Source organism: Protobothrops mucrosquamatus, unplaced genomic scaffold, assembly GCF_001527695.2.
Source record: "Protobothrops mucrosquamatus isolate PMUCROS unplaced genomic scaffold, P.Mucros_1.0 scaffold1805, whole genome shotgun sequence".
Classification (NCBI taxonomy): domain Eukaryota; kingdom Metazoa; phylum Chordata; class Lepidosauria; order Squamata; family Viperidae; genus Protobothrops; species Protobothrops mucrosquamatus.
Window position 1 is genome coordinate 433,381 of NW_015387942.1, and position 15,169 is coordinate 448,549.

General features: G+C 42.6%; 1 protein-coding gene across 1 annotated transcript in view; it reads left to right on the plus strand.

The window, feature by feature from the left end:
• TRAF3IP1 (TRAF3 interacting protein 1) overlaps nt 1-15,169 on the plus strand; it is a 142,068-nt gene that overhangs the window by 51,576 nt on the left and 75,323 nt on the right. The window contains exon 10 of the mRNA XM_015823241.1: nt 7,064-7,144. Coding sequence (XP_015678727.1) covers nt 7,064-7,144 — 81 coding nt within the window. The remainder of the gene's footprint in view (nt 1-7,063; nt 7,145-15,169) is intronic.

Below are 15,169 nucleotides of genomic sequence, written 5' to 3' on the forward strand. Positions count from 1 at the left end.
ACGGGTTTCACATCATGGCATTGTTGCAGGATCTGATCTCTTAGGTTAGGCAGAACATACAACTTCCAGGCCAGGTCTTCTTTCATGGTCAAATCCTCTCTATGCTTTCTGAACCATTCATCCTCCCCTAGGATTTCCTTCAATTTTTAGGTGATTTTTAGGTGAGAGGGAGGTGAAAATCTTGGCCTCGTGGAGCCTTGTGCTGCCAGCAGCCTGGAGGGGATGATCGAGTTAATTATCTCTTCCCTAGAGCTCTTATACTGAGGCAGGCAAGAAAGTGCATCTGCTACGAAGTTTTTCTCCCTTGGCAAGTACCGAACGGTAAAGATGAATCGATTGAAGTACTGAGCCCATTGGATTTGTTTGGGGGATAGTTATCTTGGGGTCTTCATGGCCTCTAAGTTCTTGTGGTCCATCCATACCTCAAAAGGGACCTTGCTGCCATCTAAAAATTGTCTCTAGGTCAGCAGCGCCCATTGGACTGCATAAGCCTCCTTCTCCCACACCGCCCAATGCGTCTCAGTGTTGGTTACTTTCTGGGAGCTGTAGGCACATGATTGGGGCCTCCCCTCTTTATTCTTGGAGTAGCATTGCCCCCATGGCCACTTCGCTAGCATTGGCCTGTATCATGAAGCCATTGGCAAAAAGGTTGGTGTCGCCAAGAAAACTTTGGTTTCCGGGACCATGGTCTGCATTTCCTATGCAACGGACTCTTGACAAAGGATGGGCTGCACCTCACGAAAACAAGGAAAAATGTATTCGGAAAAAGACTAGCCCAACTCATTAGAAGGGCTTTAAACTAAAATTGAGGGGGAAGGGTGACCAATCATTAGAATCTCTAGAACACAAAACCAATCATAAATCCCAAGAAAGCAAATCAAACAAAGAGGTAGGGAGTGATGAGAAAAAAAAGAAAAAAAATCAAACAACAATCAGGAGATAAAAGTCTTAAATGTTTATATACTAATGCTCAAAGCTTGAGGAACAAACAGGCTAAACTAGAAGCAATAGTGCACAAGGGTGGGTATGACATAGTTGGCATTACAGAAACCTGGTAGGACGAAACCCATGACTGGAATGGACTGATGGATGGATACAAATTGTTTAAAAGAAACAGAACTACAAAATGGACAAGTACAAAAAATGGAAAGAGGGACACATAACTAAGGCTGATTATCAGCAGACAGCCAGAACATGCAAAGACGAAGCCAGGAAAGCAAAGGCTCAGAATGAACAAAGACTTGCAACAGAAATCAAAGATAATAAAAAAAGTGTTTTTCAACATATTAATAACAAGAAAAAGGTCAAGCAAACTAGGTCCACTAAAGAAAGAAGATGGCAAGGAAGTAAAAGAAACACAAAAAGAAATTATAGCACAACATACCCCAAAAAATACTGCAAAAGACAAACTACAAACAAAAATTAAAATAAGCAAGAAAATGGTAAGAGAACACCTATCCGACCTTGACGAATATAAATCATCAGGATCCGACAGATTACATTCCAGAGTTCTGAAGGAGCTGGCAGATGTTATCTCAGAATCATTGCACCATATCTTTCAAAAATCCTGGAGCAGCGGGGAAGTACCTGAGGATTGGAAAAGGGCTGATGTGGTTTCCATCTTCAAGAAAGGAGAAAAAAAGAAACCCAGGAAACTATAAACCAATCAGTCTAACATCAATACCTGGGGAAAATCCTGGAAAAGGTAATCAAAAAACAGATCTGTGAACAAGTAGAAACAAACAAAGTTATAACTGGTAGCCAGCATGGGTTTGTTAAAAATAGATCATGCCAAACCTATCTTATTTCATTCTTTGATAAAGTGACCTAATTAGTAGACCAGTGAAACACTGTGGACATAGTATATTTAGATTTCAGTAAGGCATTTGACAAAGTAGACCACAATCTACTGCTTGGTAAACTAGAAAAAGGTGGAATAGAGAACATCATCACTAGATGGCTTTGTAGATCCAGATGGATCTGAAGCTGACTGGCAAACCGTACTCAACAAGTAGTCCTCAATGGTACTACATTCACATGGAGAGAAATAAGAAGTGGGGTATCACAAGGCTCTGTCTTAGGCCCAGTACTCTTCAATATCTTTATCAATGACTTAGATGAGGGAATAGAAGTGGAACTCATCATATTTGCAGATGATACTAAACTCGTAGGAATAGTCAACACCCCAGAAGACAAGTTCTGGATTCAAAAAGATCTTGACAAACTGGAACAATGGGCCCTATCCAACAAAATGAGTTTTAATGTGGAGAAAAGTAAAGTTTTATATTTAGGCAGGAAAAATCAAAGATATAAGTACATATTAGGTGAGACCTGGCTCAAAAACAGTAACTGTGAGAGGGACCATGGAGTCCTAGTGGACGATCACTTGACTATTAACCAGTAATGTGCAGCAGCAGCCAAAAAAAGCTAATACAATCCTGGGTTGCATAAACAGAGGCATTAGAATCAAGATCACATGGAATATTAGTACCACTTTATAGAACCCTAGTGAGTCCACACCTGGAATACTGCAACCAGTTTTGGTCATCACACTACAAAAGAGATGTTGAGACCTTGGAAACCAGGACCTTGGCTAGTCTAAAGAAAAGAAGAAATAAGGTGGACATGATAGCAGTATTCCAGTATTTGAGAGGCTGCCACAAAGAAGAGGGGGTCAAATTATTCTCCAAAGCACCAGAGGGCAGGACAAGAAACAATGGTTGGAAACTGATCAAAGAGAGAAGCAGCCTGGAATTAAGGAGAAACTTCCTGATAGTGAGGACAATCAACCAGTGGAATAGCTTGCCCCCAGAAATCGTGGGCGCTCCATCACTGGAGATTTTTAAAAAGAGGCTAGTAAGTCACTTGTCTGAGATGGTATAGGTCCATGGTGGCGAACCTATGGCACACGTGCAACAGGTGGCACGCAGAGCCCTCTCTGTGGGCACGCGTGCCATCGCCCCAGTCCTAGGCCTTCAGCTGAGTTTTATAAAACCTTTTCGCTTTAGGTCTCTGCTGCCATGTGCAAAAAAAAAAAAGGTTCACTCAAACAATCAATTTCAACTTCTCACGGGAAAAAAAAAGATCTCACAAAGTTGGAATTGACTGATTGAACTTTTTAGTCCCACTCAGTCTGCCATTACCACCGCAGCCACACCCACCCAATGGGCCACGCCCACCTGGCACCCGACAATACATAACTGGGTTTTGGGTTGCAGTTTGGGCATTCGGTCTCTAAAAGATTTGCCATCACTGGTGTAGGTTCTTCTGCTTGAGCAGGGGGCTGGACTAGAAGACCTCCAAAGTCCCTTCCATCTCTATTCTATTCTAAGCTATTCAATATATTTGTTTTATTAATCAATAATTCTTTATTCAGGTATTACTGACTTAATTTATTATCAAATTGTATTTATTTATTATTTCCTTAATTTCTGTTATTTTGTTTTTATTGGTGTGTTTGTTGGTATTTAAATATCACAGAAAATTATGTATGAAAAAATGAAAAGAATCTGCACGTATATTGTATAGGTGCTCATGCAACACCTCGTTAATTAGTTGCATGAACACAGCAGGCGCCCCTTGTAGCCCCAAAGGCATCACTTGGAATTGGTAGCACCCTAAGAGGCAATTAAAAGTTGTCTTCCATTCATTCCCCTCCTTAATCCTCACATGGTAATACACCTGTCTTAAATCCAGTTTGGTAAACACCTTCCCCTTGGACAAGTGCCCCAGCATGTCCTCCATGAGGGGGAGGGGGTACATATTTCTATGCATACCCTGTTGATTCCCCTGAAGTCAACGCACAGTCTCAGTGATCCACATTTCTTCTTTAAGAGTACTGGTGCTGCCACCCTATATCAATCCTATTCTCTGCCATCTTTGGGGCTACAATAAATTGAACAGTTTCTTTGTGGCTCCCTACCCTTAGGCTCACTGGTTCTGTCAGGCAGGTTGCAGGCACTCCTTCCGTGAGGGAGCCATCTACTTGCTCGAATTTCATGGGCTGCTTTAGTCTCTTAAGTTTCAGTCCAACAACTCCATTGTTTGCAGGCTGACAAAGCAGCAATTGCACCCAAAGTCTAACAAGGCGGTAAAGACTCCCCTTGCTCCCGACTGGGGCACCTTCTACCTCCACCTGAGCAGTCAATGGGGCGATGGCACTACTTACCATTGCTTCATCCTTCCCCTCACTGTGTCTCTCATGAAAAACTGGTCTAGGTTTGGCAGGAGTCAGAGTTCCTTCCCCTTTGCTTGATTGTGGGGAGACCTCCATGCCTTGCTACACTGCATATGTTTTCTCCTTCATCTTTGGAGTTTTCTTCGGCTTGGGTTGGCTCGGGTCCTTTGGCATTGATGTGGATTAGGGGAGTAGGCAGTTGGCTGCTCTGTTGCCTTCTTTCCCACATTGGAAGCAAGCCCCTCCCCCTCTGCGCATTGGCAAGCATTTCTCTTGGCTTTGGCGGGGCGGCTCTCAGGCACTGTGTGTTGCCAATACTCCATTAGATCCAATTCCACTATGGTGGCCAGCTGGTACCACGCTTGGAGGTCATCAGGGATTTCCTGGGACTTGCAATTCTGGTACACCTCTCTATTTAGGCCATCTCGAAATTGATGTAAGTGTTCTGGCTATCCTCCCAGCTTCCCGGCCAGGCTATGGAACTCCCGAATGTATTCAGCCATGGACCGGTTCCCCTGCCAAATCAAGCAGATTTCGGGCTCCACCCGGTGGGCTTGTGTGGGGTCCCTGAAACTTGCCCAGACCCCCTCTAGGAAAGTATCAATGTTCCCCAGTTCCAGAATCTCCTATTTGTGGAGCGCCACCATCCATTCAGTGGATTCTTTCAAATTTGTAGCAATGGAGTTCACACAGGCCCCTTTATCCAGGAATGTTGCTCCATGCCGTTCCAGGTAGAGCCACACCTGGTTCAGGAAATAGGCAAGTTTCTTCAGCCACCCCTCAAACATGGCCTTCAAAGGCGGTAGCTCACAGCCATCATTGACCATAAGTAACCGGGCAGCACCTCTACTAATTACCAGGCAGCAAGGGCTGGAGCTCCTGCTACTGCCAGGACCGCCTGGGACTGCCTGGTGGCCAGCAGCAAGATCCTGGCTGCGCCCCGGTCCCCTGCCATCCCCTGACACACCTGACCTAGCACCTTTGGGAGGGGCAAAGAAGGGGACAAAGTCACCGCAGCTTGATCCATTCCAAGCATTGTCCTCCGTGCTGGGGATTTTACTGGTTCCACTCCTCGCATCTCCATCCCAACAAACTTCTCCAACAGCTGCTCCACCGAGGTGGTCAGGGGTTTCCACTCTGCTGACTCTTCCCAACCTGCAGCCTCTTGGCCTTCCACTTGCTCCTTTGGGTTATCGCAATCCCCGGCTATGCCCATACAGCCACGGGAGAGTTGGCGGCTAGAGTCATGGCAGCGTGGTCTTCAGAGCGCCCTACCTCCAGCCCTGGTATAACTCTCCCGTGGCTGTATGGGCAGATCTGTGAAGAGGGCCAGGAGGTTGAAACCGCCAGCCCACGGACTATGCAGACAGCCTAACACCGGCCTCCAGAGCTGCCGCCGTTGAAACCATACAATACAGGTGACAAATGGGGAGCAGGCAGTGTGAGGCAGCGCCACAGATCCCAAGTAGCAGGTGGAGGAGGAGGAGGTGGCCACCCGCCACTGAGCAAAGTGATCTGCAGGGCGGGGCAGAGCGAAGGGGGCGGCGGGGACCAAAGAAAGCCCTCCAGTGGCAGACACGGCTGTTGCCAGGGGTGGCAGTGGCCTTTTGTTATCACTCCCATTGGTTCGAAATGGCGGAGGGGAACCAGATAAGGGGACTGAGCCTCCCCTGCCCATCCTCCGTAGCATGGCAGTCCGGCTTGGGAGGAGAGTGAAAGGGAAGAGATGGGCAGGCAGCCGGGTCACTGAACAGGTGGGGGGAGGTCGCTGATTGGGAATGGTCTAGCTGTGGGGGCCCTGTAGTGCGCAGGTGCAGGGCGCATGGGGCAGCTCCACCCCCTGCCACCTGCCTTGTCTCACCTCACCTTGTGGCAGTGGCACCAATCCTGTTGCAGCAATGAGCAACCAGACGGTGGGACGGAGTAGGCGGGCTCTTAACTAGGGCTTATTTTGGGTGTAGAGCTTATATTAGGTGCACATTAAAAAATCATGCTAGGGCTTATTTTCTGGGCGGATCTTATTTTTGAGGAATCATGGTATTTTAAACTCTGGAGGTTCTGTTAATTGAAAAAATAATAGTTTCCCAAAATAGCAGTACCTATATTCACAGAGAAAGAAATGTAAATTTTCTGTTTATAACAATGGAGAAAGATTTTCTGTATGTTCAACTGGATCAGCCTTTGGCAATATCTTGCCAATATTTTTTGTATTATTTTGAGATTCTTGGGGGTTTTCAAGAAGATTTTGAAGGAGTTAAATATTTGCAACCTTCTTCATTTAAAAGAAATCATATTGTCATTTAAGCTCAGCCATTTTGTTGCTAAATACAGTAGAACATTATAGCCTGAGTTGTGAGAGTAGGGATATAAAAATGGCATTATAAGACTATAAAATAGTTTCAGTTTGTGATGGCTTCTAATTCCTCCCTCCCGTTTTTAAGAACAACCATACTGAGATTTGGCCATTTGACATTGCAATCTCAGGAGCCCAGGGATCCACAGATTGGATGCCACTAGGTCTTGGCTGTTCCACCTCTGCTGTAACTGCCGGAGCTTTGTTGTCCATAAACCAGGTCTATAAAGTGTGTATAGCCTGTTTAGATCAAGAGCAACAAGTGAAAACACTTGTATTGCTAGAATTTATTTTTAGAATTTAGGATTGTAATTAAAATATGTGAATCAGAATTTGGATACATTACAATTGAAAGATATATAATGCAGATACATTAATTCATGCTAGCTTAATTCTCAAAGATGCATTTATATATGAACTTAAAGATATATGCTGAAGATGTTTGAAAGTGTTAAAATTAATTTGTAATAGTATAGCAATAACAGTAATCGTAATTGTTTACTATTAAAAACAATTTCTCCCCTACTTAACAGAAAACCACGACCCAGTAGTGCACGACCAGCTCCACCCCGTATAAAACGACAACAAAGTACAGAGATTTTAATTCCAGAAAGGTAGGGACAAATTATGAATAATGAAAAATTCTTAATATTGCTGATATACTTACTATTCTATGAGAGCCAGTTTGGTGTAGTGATTAAGGCATCAGGCCAAAAACAGGGACATTTTGACATCCCTCCTTACAGCACAAATCAGCTAGATGATCTTTGGCCAGTCATTTGCTCTCAGCCCTAGGAAGGAGACAAAGGCAAACCACTTCTGAAAAACCTTACAAAGAAAACTGCAGGAACTTGCTAAGCAGTCTCTGAGAATTGTACATGATTGAATGGAAGGGGAAAAAACTATTCTATAATATATCCAATTAGAAAACACAATTTGCATTATCAAACGTGATCACTAGCCAATAAGCTAATAAAAAGACTGTCCATTTCACCATTTTTCCAGATTGTTTGAAATTTTTAATACATGCTATTTGCAGGCAAGATCAACAAAATATGTGTTATAGTTTGCCTTTTTATTTCTTTGATTATTTGGCACAATTATATTATCCAAATAAGGGTTAATAATAATTATAGATTCAATGGTTCAAACCTATTCTTAACTTCTATGGCATGCATAAATGAGATGTTGTTCACATTGAATTTGGGGGGGGGGGGGGTAGTACCTTCTTTCACTTAGCACAGTTCGAGCTTCAGTTTAGCCACTAATAGCTGATGGTCTGGGCTACAATCAGTGCCAGGAAGTATATTGACTTAACAGATGCAACTGAATCTTTCCAGCATTGTTAGCATAAAATGAAGTCTACCTGATTTTTATGTTGTTCATTTGGCGCTGCCCATGTATATAAACATCACTTGTATTGAATAAAGAACATGTTTATTATGCTGAGATGATTTACCTGGCAAAATTATACTAGGCAATTGCCAGCTTCATTCCGTTCACATGGCCCAAACTAGTATACTATTCTTGCAACTTTTCCTTGGCTTACTTTTGCATTGAAATCGCCTATAATACTGTATACAAAAGATCCTTTTTTTTTGTATATGCTTGAGAGCAAATTGAAGCTGATGGTAAAACAGTTCAGTTTCATTGTCATTTGAATCTACAGCTGGAGCATAGATTTGTAGTATGGTGATATTGAGTGGGTTGCCTCAAATTTGGATAGATATTATGCGATTGCTATATGCTCTGTGATTCTCAACACATTTAACCCGTGATTACAAGAAAATAACTCCTTTTTGTATGATGATACTGTTTCACCAAAAATAAACCATAAAGTCATCTGATTTGAATTGACCACTGCCTGTCCAGTGAAACTCACTGATGCCAAGGATGTCTATGTTCACTCCAAACGTTTCTCTTTTTACAATTTTGAGTTTTCCAAAGGACATGCCTCTAACATTCCATGTTCCAGTTTGATATAACTTTGTACAGTAAAGGCGACCTCTTTCATCATGGGCATCATCAATAGGTGTCATCTGCAAATTTGATGAGTTCCCCTTCTGTTCCCTCATCTAAATCATTTATGAAAATATTAAAGAGTACTGGGCCTAAGACAGAATCTTGGAGTAGCCACTGCTTACTTCCCTCCATGTAGATGTAGTTCCATTAAAAACTACTTGTTGAATGCAGTTTGTCAGCCAGTTATAAATCCATCTGGTGGTGATGCTGTTTATCTTCTAGCTCAGAAGTCCCCAACCTTTTTGGCACCAGAGACCGGTTTCATGGAAGACAATTTTTCCATGTACCGGGGCGGGGGGAAGGTTTCAGGATGATTCAAGTGCATTACATTTGTTGTAAATTTTCTAAATAAACAAACAAACAAAGAAATAATGTACTTTAGTTCTGTTATTAGATTAGATTAGACCAGTGACTTTCTGCTTCTAAGAAAGTGGAAAAGAAAAGAGACAATCCTAAACTCAGCCTTCCAGCAAAACAAACCAAAGACCCAGCATGCTGAGTAAATGCTGAGAAAACCACGAGAGAGAGAGAGAGAGAGAGAGAGAGAGAGAGAGAGAGAGAGAGACCAATTTCATGGTTCCGATAGATGAGACCAGTAAAAAGAACTCCGAGGGTAAAAAGCTTCCTTTTATTTGGCTACATAATATCGGCACAGTCAAAAGTGATCCCAAAACTGAAACACACCCCCCCCAAGGTTACAAAGTTACAAGTGAAACTTCCCACTACTGTAGCATGTCATAAATCACATTCCCCAATTAACTACTTGTGTGGGCTTTCTAACGAAAGATACAACCCGCCAAAATGCAGCTAGCAATAACCTTGGTTCCCACAGAACAATGTATTGTTATGGTTAAGATAAAACTCTCATCTCCCTTCTCCCAAGTCTGTGGCAACCGAAAACGAAGGGAAAATGGCTTCAGCTAATTTTGTTGTAGAGTTGACACCCAGCAGTCTTGGAAAAGGTGCAAATGAGAGAGGGATTCCCTTGGAGACACAGTGCTTAAGGGGAAATGTAGCTTCTCCCCTTCCTCTCCCCCATGCAAGCCAAGTAGGAGCGCACTTGTCTTGCGAACATGGAGAGCTGCACGAAGAAAGGAGGAACATAAACACAAATAGACCAAATTAAAACTCGAAAAGCAGGCAGGATGTTGCCAAAACATGAGGCACCTGGAGCATCAAAATAAAAGCAAAAAACTCCAGTTGAAGTGCAATGGAGCCCAGCGGTCTTAGAAAAGGTGCAGACTAGAGAGAGAATTCCTTGGAGCTGCAGTGCTTAAGGTGAAAGGTAGCTTCTCCCTGCCCCTATTTGCACCCTGAAAAAGATACCCTGTCACACACATGCCTTGGGGGGGGGTCCACCTCCAAACAGGTTTTGGGGGAGCTCCTAGTTGCAAGTTGGTCTTGTGCGCATTTGTCTTACAGACTTGAAGAGTTGCATGAAGGGAGCACGAGCCCAGCTGGAGTGCCAGGAGGGGGAGAGGAGGAAAGTGAGGAAGAAGAGGAGGAGGAAGAAGAAGTAGCAGGAGGAAGAGAGAGCAGGACCAGGAAGAGGAGTCAGAAGAAGAGATAGCAGAAGAAGCAGGAGGAGGGAGAGGAGGAAGGATGCAGAGCTCAGATGTTGCAAACCAGTTGCAAGTGCAGCTGTCAGAGGACCTTGCACTGAGTAGATAGCTTGTGTCCGTGCCCAGACCCCTGCAGGCTTGCCGCATTCCTGGAAGTGGAAGATGCGCTTTCAGTGCACCAGCTGCGCGGCCCAGTTCCTAAGAGGCCGCGGCCCAGTACTGGTCCGCAGACTGGGGGTTGGGGACCCCTGTTCTAGCTTACCAAGAAGTAGGTTGTGGTCTACTTTGTCAAATGCCTTACTGAAATCCAAGTATACTATTAATCAGAATAGAGCTGGAAGGGACCTGGGAGGTCTTCTAGTCCAGGGCTTTTCAACCTTTTCACCCATTGTACCACTTTTAGGATATGGCAATATCCGAGTACCACCAGTCACCTAGCAAGGTGTCAAAAACTTGATGATCAAACAAAAAAAAAAGGAAAAAAGTGATGAAGTACAGGTAGTCCTCGACTTACAACAGTTCGCTTAGTGACTGTTCGAAGTTACAATTGCACTGAAAAAAGTGCCCCCCAAGTCACAGCCAAGCAAGACACTGGCCTGCCCACCCGGCGGCGCTTTTCCTCCTGTCCGAGGTTTTCATTGTTGAGCATTTCTGTTGAGGATTGGCAGCAGGGGTGGGGGCTGTTTGGTTTTTATCCCCCCCCCCCCGTCTGCTGGGTGGTTGCAGCAGGTTTTGGTCATTTCACATGACCCTGGGACACTGTGACTGTCATAAATATGAATCAGTTGCCAAGCATCTGAATGTAAATCACAAGACCCTGGAGATGCTGCAACATTCCAGCTGATTGATGCTTCTTCTGGGCTCAGCAGAAGTGCCAGGATCAATGCTGCTTTCCAGCTGATTGGTGCTTCTTCAGGGCTCAGCAGAAGCACCAGGATCAGCGCCGAGTTCCAGCTTGAACCTGGCGCTGATCCTGGTGCTTCCAGTGAGCCCTGACAGCCCTGCAGCTCCAGCCATCTCTCGCTCAGGTTTGTGCGTTGCTGCCACCGGTTCAGCTCATTCCCCTCCCCCGCTACCACTTTTCTAGGATGGTCGTGTACCACCTGCCAGGTGCCAATATACCACAGGATGATACCCGTACCACTGGTTGAAAAGCCCTGTTCTAGTCCAACCTCCTGCTCAAGCAGGAGACCCTATACCATTTCAGACAGGTGGCTGTCCAGTCTTTTCTTAAAAACCTCCAGTGATGAAGCTTTTACAACTTTTGAAGGCAACCTGTCACACTGGTTAATTGTTCTCACTGTTAGGAAGTTTCTCCTTAATTCCAGGTTGCTTCTCTCCTTGATTAGTTTCCATCCATTGTTTCTTGTCTTGCCTTCTGGTGCTTTTGAAAATAAGTTGTTCCCCTCTTTTTTGTGACAGCCCCTCAAATACTGGAATACTGCTATCATGTTACCCATAGTCCTTCTTTTCTCTAGACTTGTCCTACCCAATTCATGCAACCATTCTTCATATGTTTTAGTTTGCAGTCCTTTAAGCATTTTAGTTGCTCTTCTTTGCACCTTTCCCAAAGTCTCAACATCTTTTTTGTAATGTAGTAACCAAAACTGGGCACAGTATTCCAGGTGTGTTCTTACTAAAGATTTATAAACCAGTACTAATACTTCATGTGGTTTTGATTCTATGCCTCAGTTTATACAAGCAAGGATTGTATTAGTTTTTTTTGGCTGCTATGTCCACGGCATTTTGCTGGGGTCTGCTAATTTAGTCACTTTGTCAAAAAATGAGAAAAGGTTTGTTTGGCATGATCTGTTTTTGACAAATCTGTGTTGGTTTCTGGTTATAACTTCGCTTGCTTCTAGGTGTTTGCAGATCTGTTGCTTGATTAGCTTTTCCAGGATCTTCCCAGGTATTGATGTCAGGTTGATTGGTCTGAGTTTCCGGGATCTATTTTTTTCCCCTGTTTTGAAGATGGGAACCACAACAGCTTTTTCCCAGTCCTCTTGTAGTTCCTCAGTGCTCCAGGATCTTTGAAAGATATTGTTCAATGGTTCCAATTTCAAATCTGCTATCTCCTTCGGAACTCTTGGATGTAATCTGCCAGGTCCTGGTGATTTGAACTCGTCTAGAGTGGACAGATGTTCTCTTACCGTTTTCTTGCCTATTTTAATTTGAATTCCTAGTCTGTCTTTTACAGTTCTGTTTTGGTAGGTTGGGCTATTTTTTCTTTTTGGGTGAAGACAAGATGCAAAGAAAGAATAAAGTAGCTCTGTTTTCTCTATGCTGCCTGTCATTTTCTTGCCATATTTTCCCATTAGTTGGGATTGTTTCTGTGACTTTTTTCTTGTTTTTTTATATATTGAAAGAAACATTTTTTATTATATTTGACATTTGTTGCAAGTCTTAGTTCATTCTGAGCCTTAGCTTTCTGACTTCATTGTTGCAGATTTGGGCTATATGCTGGTATTTTGCCTTAGTTATGTGTCCTTCTTTCCATTTTTATATACTTGTCCTTTTTGTATTTTAGTTTATCAGAGACTAATTTGTGCAACGATGCTGGTTTCTTTTTGGATTTCCTGTTTTTCTTTTTCAATGGTATTGTGCTGGACTGGGCTTTTTAATCACATTTTTCAGTTTCCCAAACTTCTTATTTTTCTCCATTTAAGATTTTCATCCATGTAATCCTTCCCAAGCTCTCTCTAAGTTTGTTGAAATCAGCTCTTTTAAAGTTTGATTTTGTTCTATTTCTTGTGTCTGCATTATATTGAATTCCAATATGACATGGCCACTCTCCCCCAAAATTCTTCTCTTCTTATCAATTCTTCTCTGCTAGTAAGAATTAGGTCCTGTATAGCTGTCCCTCTAGTTCCCTCCTCTATCTTCTAGATGACAAAGTTGTTAGCTAGGTTGGTCAGGAACCTGTTTGATATCCCACTTGATGCTGGGTTTGTCTCCCAGTTAATGTCATGTACTAGTATTTCAAGTTCTCCCTAGTTATTCCCCAGACTTTGAACATTAGTGTATAGGAATCTAAGTCCTTTATGGGTGACTCTGGGTATGCTTCCTACATCTAAAGGTTCATGTATAGGTTCATTTCTTCTGGTAGTAGTAGTAGTAGTAGTAGTAGTAGTAGTAGTAGTAGTAGTAGTAGTAGTAGTAGTAATAATAATAATAATAATAATAATAATAATAATAATAAAGTTGGAAGGGACTTTGGAGGTCATTGAGTCCAACCCCCTGCTCAGGCAGGAACCCTACACCATTTCAGATAAATGGCTGTCCAGTCTCTTCTTAAAAACTTCCAGTGTTGGAGCATTCACCGCTTCTGGAGGCAGGTTGTTCCATTGGTTAATTGTTCTAACTGTCAGGAAGTTTCTCCTTAGTTCTAAGTTGCTTCTCTCCTTGATCAGTTTTGTTTGTTCCTTATTATATTCAGTTTGTATATAATCTTGCTTAGTTTGGAATTTCTCATTTTGTAGATTGAGTCTCAGAGTGGTTAGAGTTGCCTCTAAATCCTTTATCATGATGTTAAGACCAGAGAAGAGAAGTGATGTCAGCTCCTCTGGATAAAACCAGACCAGGAAATCAATTCCACAGGAAAGCTAAGACTATCTTTACTGAGATTGGCTATAAGACCAGAATTTTTCAAATCTGATTGTGCTATACCTCTTACCCTTTTTATACCTCACTGAATTAGGGTGGCACCTGCCTGAGCTGCTTCCAAATGTTATTTTATTTCTCTGGGGTTAAAAAATATTTCAGCTCCTTCAGCCTAAGCATACTAAGGTTATCTTCCTTATTCCCTATAAATATCCAAGATTGTGCAATGAATTCTTACAACATTGCGTAGGGGCCTGAATGGTTAAAAGTATCTTTGCATGGATTTGGACCCACTCTAACAAGTTTGGGTTGGTGCTGATGTACAGATTGTCTAACTATTTTGTGGCTCTGCACAATCTCTATGATCTCATCTTGAAGCTAGTATTGGAATTTCATAGGCTGTTAAGGCCATGGTTGGTAACCTATTGATTAGCATTAAAACTTGAATATCAACTGCAAGATGAAATCATAGAGATTGCACAGAGCCACAAGATAGTTGGACAGTCAGTCTCATTGCCCTAAGGGGGTAATGTGATTGGTGTTCATGGGCTTCTCTCAAGAAATATGGTCCCACTTTGCTTAGAAAGACCACATAGTGGTCTTTATTTTTAAGCAGATGAGAATCTAACATATATCCTGCGGTCCCATTTCATTGTGAAACTGAAGTTCCCCAAACCCTGAATCTCTGCAAGATTGGAAAACCAATTAGAATCATTCTTCCCAAGTACCTGATGAATTCAGAAGATTTTCAAATACTTCTTGAAATTTTTTCCAATTATTTGGCAGAAAATATCTCTTCTCTGATTGACCTGTTAAATACATAGGTAGTTAGGGAACTAAATGAACTTATCTAGCAAGATCTCAGCCCAGGCATAGCCCCAGGTAGTCCTCAGTCTACTGAGAACCTGAGTTGAATGAAGCAATTGAAAAAACACCTAAAGTAACAGTGGCAAAATATCAAAATTGGGCCCAACTAAATACTGATAAGAGCTGATATTCAAAATTATACAGTGGCACAAATGAAAAAGAAAGGAAGGAGTACCATCCATAGCATCCAAAGGGAAGAGGTTGTAGTTTTGTTATCTGTAGTGCTCAAAGGTAGAACCAATGGCTAGAAGCCTTACAGAGAAATATCTAAACTTTGGAGTTATTTTCTGACCATGAGAACTGTTAAGCAGTTGAACACTCTCCCTCCTAGATACTCCATTATTGGAGGGTTTCAAAGAAAATGGAACCATTTATCTGGCATAGTCTGAAGATTTCTGTCCTGGACAGAGAATTGAATGATCTCCAAAGTTCCTTCCAACACTTTGAGTTTAAATTTCCAGATATTTTCAGTCAACCTCTATACCATGCTATGGTCTTCACAAAATTTTATTATGGTGGCCCAAGTTTAAGGCATCCACACCTTTCCCAATATTGAGAAATATTTGCAAGCTTGTTGGATATATAAAT